Here is a 7,759-nt window from a genome sequence, read left to right on the forward strand (position 1 = left end):
GCACCTCCACCACAGGAGTCCTCTCCTTTCTGATGGTGGCAATGTTGTGCAGTACGGCACATGCAACAGTAATGTCACATGCCCCGTCAGGTGCAACCCTCAGACTTTTCAGACACTGAAATCTTCCCTCTATTTGACCAAAGGTCATTTCAATGCGTGCCCTTGTCCTGGCTAGAGCTGCATTGTAGCGGGTTTGTGGCCCAGGCCTGGGGTCAGGGAACGGTGTCATGAAGTACTGCCTGCATGCATAACCTGTGTAATGGAGAAATGCTGTTATGTTAGGCCCAAAATAAGTCTCTTTTTCTTACCACGCTCAAATAATGTGCACAACCCTGACTCTGAAAATCCTTCAGTCATGCACTGATCCGGAACATTTAGCTTCCACATTTGTGATGTGGCACATAGTCACACACCATCTAAGAGATTACATTATATGTGAACACACTCACACACGCACACACACACACACACAGACACACACAGACACACACACACACAGACACACACACACACACACACACACACACACACACGCACACACAGACACACACACGCACACACACACGCACACACAAACACACACGCACAGACACACCTGCCTGCAGTTTAAAGGAGCAGCTGCTGTTTTCTTGCTGGTAATCAATATTCGATAATCAGGAGACTCTCTGAAGAAGTGTGCTGCTGCTTTTCAGCTTTTTCCTTTTAAACAAATTTAAAGTGAAACAACACAAAACACTGCAAACCACAACACAATAAAATATGGAGAGAAAAAAAAGGGGGGGTGGGGGGAGAACGCCCAGATCTTTAATTAAGGGAAAGGTTGTCATTTAGAAATATTAATATCACACTCAACTGACTGCGTTTTATCTTCCCATTGCACTGATGGGTGGACAGTTGTTAGGTGCCTGTGCATGTTGTTTGTGGAGCCGGCTCTATATGATATCCTTTTCTTGCAGACTCTAAAACTCTGCCTTTGTTTTGTCATAAGATTGAAATGGTTCCAGACTTTGCTTCTTTTCTTGGTGTCACTCATTTTCTTTACTGCACCTTTCCAATGTAAGGGTGTTGTCTCTTGTTGTTGCTCCCGGCTCTCTTTCTTTCCCTCTCCCTCCTGCTCTTGTTGTGTGCTACTGCTGTTGCGAGTGTAACTACCGCCCCGCCCCCTCAGCTCATCGCTGAGCAGAGGGGGGAGGGCTCTGTTTGCCGTCTCTGCTCAGCGCAAACACAAGGGACTTGCAGCGTGAAGCGAAAAAAAGTGAAAGAGAGGGCAAGAGAAAGAAAAAACCCCCCAAAAAACCCACGGAGCCGGCTCGCATCGTTCACTTCAAAGACCTGGCTCTAAGAGCCATTTCGTTCGCGACCGACCCATCACTAATCAGAGACTCCTTGTCTTCTTAAAAACACAACGCAGTCAAGGAGTCTGTTTGGGCCGAACTGTTGCAGCGGGACGAAGCAGAAACCGGTTACACCTGCTCCTCCTGGGGGGATACTAGGAGAAGGAGAAAAGTGGACTCACCCATGTCTGAGCTCCAGTTTGATGTGATCCAGCAGGTCTGGACTCCCTCAGACCAGACCCGCTGTAAAAACACAGGAGGCGGAGTCTCCCTGCTTGACTGTCACAAAAGAGCCAGTCAGAGTGCAGCAGTGGGGGCCTCTAACACACATTAACCCTGAACAGCCCAGAAACACTGAGCTTCCAGCTGTTTCCCAGGCAACCACAGCGCCGTCCGAGCTGCATGCATCGCTGCAGCACTGTGCAAAAAGCCATCATTCGTATTGTTATTAGAATTATAATAAGACTTCCAGCTTCAATTCAAGGCTCTAAAGTTTTCTATGAGACGCTTGTGACAGATTTTTATAAACAGTCACACAACTGACTGCAGAACAGGTGAGGTCTGCTCTTCATCACAGATGAAGCAGGTAACAGACCTGGAGCTGATTCAAAGCACTGAAGTAGGTCTGAGACCTGAACACGACAGAATCTTTCCCGTGGTGGGAAAAACATCTTCACAGCCTCTAAAACAGTCAGAAACGAAGCTATAGCCAAATTAAGAAACAACAAATCACCAGGAGCAGACGGATATGCTGGAGAGTATTATAAGATATTTGAGAACGAACTTACCCCCATACTCTGCAAAGTATATAATTATGCTCTAAATTCAGGAGATATTCCAAAGTCATGGTCAGAAGCTATTATTACAGTTCTACATAAAGAAGGAAAAGACCCCATAAATTGTACAAGTTATCGACCAATAAGTCTCCTGTGTGTAGACTACAAAATTTTAACATCCATACTAGCCACTAGAATCCAAAATTATATAAAGAAATTAGTGAAACGTGAACAGACAGGATTCATTAGAGGAAGGCCCTAAATCTACAGTCAATAGCAAAAAGAGATGAAATGCCATCAATGTTCCTTAGTCTGGATGCAGAAAAGGCGTTCGATCGAGTGGGCTGGATATTCCTTCAACAAACATTGTTAACGATGGGATTTGGAGGAACATTTGTTACATGGATCAACTCTCTATATAAAGAGCCTAGGTCAAAGGTCAGGGTTAACGGATGCTGTTCTGATCTATTCAAGATAGAAAGGGGTGTGAGACAGGGGGACTCACTGTCACCCATCCTCTTTGCGAGGCCATACGTTGTAATACGCAAATCCAAGGAACGGAGGATGAAGGAGGAATAGGATAGCTCTTTTTGCTGATGATACTTTACTTTTTATTAAAAATCCACTTCTTTTCATCCCAGCACTTATGGAGTGCCTACACAGGTATGGGTCAATCTCAGGATATAAGATTAATGAAAATAAATCAGAGGCAATGATGATATCTGGAGAATGTCCTATGCAATTAAAATGAAAGGGTTTCCTTTCGCTGGCCTAGACAGGGATTCAGATACCTGAGAATTACACTTACAGCAAAACCTAAGCAACTATATGAAACTAATTATAACAAAGTCATTGGACAAATAAAGAAAGATATATCACGATGGGACATTCTACCCCTCTCTTTATTTGGAGGGGCTGAAGTGGTGAGGATGACTCTCTTACTCTTACTCTGGCTTTTGTTTTTATTTCAATCATTGCCGGTAAGAGTTTACTACTCTACTTTCAGTATGTTAAATAAACAAATTTCCACATTCATTTGGCAAAAAAAAGAGACCCAGAATACGACTTAAAACTTTGCTGACCTCAAAAGAAAAGGAGGGACTGGGACTGCCAAATTTTAAATACTGTTCCTGGGCTGCACAGCTAAACGCAGAGGTGGCATGGAAAAGAAAGGACCAGGAAACTGGACGGGTTCAGATAGAACAAAGCACGGTAAGAATGTACCCTTATTAACATTGCCTTTCATTGACGCAAAATTGATCAAATACCTAAAAATAGAGAATGATTGGATAAAACATACCCTGAAGGTGTGGCCAGCGATAAGGAAAACTTTGGGGGGCCAGTGAGGGGCAATATAGAATTCCTGCCTTCTGTGTGGGACAGTGGCTTTAGTAGACGGACCAATGCAGCCTTTACACAATAAATCAGTTATTTAATGGAACAGAGCTCAAATCATTTAGCCAGCTCCAAGAACCATTCCAACTTCCTCCTAAAGGTTTATATAGATACCTTCAGATAAGACATTATATCCTAAACCACAAAGAAACAGACCTGATCAATAAATTTCCCAACAGCATAGAAGAATACTTTATTAACATTATAGAAAAACATCTCCCAACTAAGAAAGATGTCTCTCATATTTACAAAAGGCTTATAAATGAGTGATGCCAAAATACAGGCCATATTAAAGAGAAATGGGAACTAGAACTAAATATTATTATTACTGATAATGTATGGGAAGAGCTGTGTAAACCTTGTCACAAGGGAATAAGTAATCAATTATGGAGAGTTTGACTGGAAGTTTAAAATGAGATTTTTTAATACACCTCTTGTTATCTCCTCATATTGTAAGGAACCCAATGCAGAACTATGTTGGAGAAAATGTGGGGGAATAGGAGAGCATTCACATATCTTTTGGGACTGTCCAATAATTCGAGGTTTCTGGATAAGAATCAAAGAAGAAATAGAGAAAATCCTACAAGTAAATATTCCACTAAACCCAACCATATTTCTCTTGGGAGTTAAACCTAGAGAGATGAAAAATATATTCTGCGGATACTCTTACTAATAGCTAAGAAAATGATAACTGTGAAATGGAAACAAACAAGCTCACCATCCACAACACAATGGAAACAGACTGAAAAGAGTTCCCACAATGGAACGAATGACAGCAAGCTTGAAACTGGAGATGAGGATCTACCAGAGATGGAACTGTGTGGCTAGTAGTGATGGGTTGGTCACGAACGAAATGGCTCTTAGAGCCAGGTCTTTGAAGTGAACGATGCGAGCCGGCTCCGTGGGTTTTTTGGGTTTTTTTTTTCCTTTCTCTTGCCCTCTCTTTCACTTTTTTTCGCTTCACGCTGCAAGTCCCTTGTGTTTGCGCTGAGCAGAGACGGCAAACAGAGCCCTCCCCCCTCTGCTCAGCGATGAGCTGAGGGGGCGGGGCGGTAGTTACACTCGCAACAGCAGTAGCACACAACAAGAGCAGGAGGGAGAGGGAAAGAAAGAGAGCCGGGAGCAACAACAAGAGACAACACCCTTACATTGGAAAGGTGCAGTAAAGAAAATGAGTGACACCAAGAAAAGAAGCAAAGTCTGGAACCATTTCAATCTTATGACAAAACAAAGGCAGAGTTTTAGAGTCTGCAAGAAAAGGATATCATATAGAGCCGGCTCCACAAACAACATGCACAGGCACCTAACAACTGTCCACCCATCAGTGCAATGGGAAGATAAAACGCAGTCAGTTGAGTGTGATATTAATATTTCTAAATGACAACCTTTCCCTTAATTAAAGATCTGGGCGTTCTCCCCCCACCCCCCCTTTTTTTTCTCTCCATATTTTATTGTGTTGTGGTTTGCAGTGTTTTGTGTTGTTTCACTTTAAATTTGTTTAAAAGGAAAAAGCCGAAAATTTAAGTAGTTAAAAGTTGAAATGTATGAAATGTAAATAGTTGGTTTTTGTATTTTATAATTTATTTATTACATTTTATGTGGAGTGAATAAATAAAAGTATATTTACAGTGGCCTCTAGAGACAAAGCACGTACAAACTCCAAAACACAACGGAAGTGCTCCAGGATGCTAGGGGCCGTGTTGAGCTTTTGTTACCTAGTGGCTACACAAGCCAGCAAGTACCAACAATCGGATTGGGTATGTGGTAGTAACAGGTAAATTAATTTTTTTAATTATTTGAATGAATTTATGTATATATATATATATATATGTATAGTGAGCCGAGCCGAAGGAGCCAGTTCTCTAAAAAGAGCCGGAAATCCCATCACTAGAGGCCAGATACTTGGGTGAATGAACAAGAACTCTGGAACATTGTAAATCTCTATAAATCTCGCCTATGACATGTTTTTCTTTCTTTCTTTTTCTTAAATGGTCTTATGTCAGAGAATGTTAATATGTTGCCTGTTTGTTTGGTTGTTTATCACCACAAAAATTACTAAAGAAAATGTTCTAAAAATAAAAGTCAGAAACGGCGTGGAGGACGATCGCAGCTCTACGGCTGAGAGATGGCATCATAGATGGAGATACGGAGTTTACAGCAAGGTGCAAACATCTGGGTACACTCAGGAAGGACATCTAAAGAGCTGCACAACATCTGAAACTGGGGTGAAGCTGACCTGATCTCATGGCTGAGGTCCTTATCAGGAACCTGAAGCTCCCAGGTGGTGGCAGCAGGGTCAAATCTGCTACTGCTCCCTTCCTGACCGTTTAAATTTAAACATGGACACTCCTCAACACAGTGCAATCAAAGCTCAGTGAGGGCAGACTAACCTGGGGTCACGACCTGTACACTCTGAGCCAACTATACCCTAAAATCTGCCCAAAGCACTCACTTTTGTGAATGCACCTTTGTCTGTGCAGGATACCTCATGTCAGGTGTGGAAATACAGTGTACAGGTCTAGGGCAGTGACCTGGGTGGGAGCATTTTACAGGGATTCTATTATCTGGGGAAATATTATGCTTATGTTTATATTTCTTTCTTTCTTCTATATTTCACAGCCTTAAGTGGCTAATTACCCCGAATGTACAGAACGTCTGTAATCCTTTTCTTCTCTTTTTGTTTATATGTATTAAAAAGAAAAAACTCTTAATAAAAAATAATAAAAGTGGTGAGAGTTTGTAGATCTGGTGGAGGTGCATCCAAATTGTCGGGCAAAATGACTGAAGGCTCTGAGTCCCATGGAAGTCAGGTGAGCAGACAGAAAGGAAGCTGAAGGAGAGCCGAGTACGTACAGAGAAGATCACATAAATATGGAGGAGCGCGGTTATGAAGCGCTTTGAAAGGAAGGAGCAGGATCTTGAAATTGATCCTTCTTCTTACCTGAGACTGATGAAGGGACCTGCTCGGCCTGAGTCATATCATTGGCATTCACTAAGAGGCGTGACTAACTCACATCTGCTTAACCTGCAGGTTTATTCCAGCACACAGAGCGCCGTGAAGACGAGCGAGATACCTGAGAGTGATGCTCTCAAACCGGAGAGCAGAGAACTGCTTTAAACGGTTTCAGTTCAATCTTCAGTAAATCATCATCGTCCATCTTTATGAGGACCAGGGTGGGGGTATCCCAGCTCCCATTCAACTCAAACACTGTGAGGTAAGAGTGTGTCACAGTAACTTCCTGTTTCATTACGTGCACGTCACTAACAGTATAAGCATTTTAATTTGAAACATCACGGCTGTTTTGGGCTCTGATTGGACGCATTAGCTACTTTAATGAAACTAGACACTGAGCAGCCGTGTGGTCTGTAGCACCATGTGACCCTGGCAGCTGACTGCCAGGGTCACATGGTGCTACAGGTTTGGCATGCGGACAGGAGCGACACCTGCCTGACAGCAGGATCTGACAAACGCCAGTAGTACAGACGGCGTGAAGCAATTTTAGATGAACAGACCGTCAGTGATGCTGGTCACCTGGCACATCATCATGGTCTGCGCCCCTGAAATGACCGTCTAACCATCCAGTTACTGGTGACGGTTTACTCAGATTACACGGAGGCCAATACTGAAACAGCTGGAAGAGATTTTTTGAAGAAAACTTTATTTCCTGTTTTCTTGCTCCTGTACCAGCACTGATTCGCCAGTCCTGAACAGTGATGTCATATCTGGTGTGTTACCATGGGGGTCTTTATCGGGTTTATGTCGGTCAGAGGATCTAGTGTCAGTCCTTCTCATTCCCATTCTCAGATTATCCAGCAGGTTTAATGTCACCTGTTTCAAAGAACTCTCCCGTCTAAGGCGGCGGGCAGGTATGGTCGCCAACATTTTAGTTGGGACATCCTGTATAATGAGCCAAATGTGTTTGTCCCTTATTCTACCTTAAATGTCCCATATGCTGACCGTTACCTGCAACGCCATCATCCTGCCCTCTGCAGCTCTCCACAAACATCACCTGCATTTACAGACTGAACTCACTCGTGATCAGTGTTGGGGAGTAACGGAATACATGTACCGCCGTTACGTATTTAAAATACAAAATATGAGTAACTGTATTCCGTTACAGTTACCGTTTAAAAAGGTGGTATTCAGAATACAGTTACTTTGTTGAAATAAATGGATTACACTGCGGTACTTTCCTGTTTCATTTTGTCGCGGGTCAGGACTGTTTGGGTTTGTTTGACAGCTACGGTTTGTTG

At 42.8% G+C, this 7,759-nt stretch overlaps 1 protein-coding gene across 1 annotated transcript in view; it reads right to left on the reverse strand.

The window, feature by feature from the left end:
- The window catches only part of selenbp1 (selenium binding protein 1), a 4,661-nt gene extending 3,076 nt beyond the window's left edge, over positions 1-1,585 (reverse strand). The window contains exon 1 of the mRNA XM_005744097.2: positions 1,517-1,585. Coding sequence (XP_005744154.2) covers positions 1,517-1,520 — 4 coding nt within the window. The 5' untranslated portion in view covers positions 1,521-1,585. The remainder of the gene's footprint in view (positions 1-1,516) is intronic.
- Positions 1,586-7,759: the final 6,174 nt, after the last annotated feature.

This window comes from Pundamilia nyererei, unplaced genomic scaffold (assembly GCF_000239375.1).
Source record: "Pundamilia nyererei isolate P.nyererei 1_Seehausen unplaced genomic scaffold, PunNye1.0 scaffold00139, whole genome shotgun sequence".
NCBI lineage: Eukaryota > Metazoa > Chordata > Actinopteri > Cichliformes > Cichlidae > Pundamilia > Pundamilia nyererei.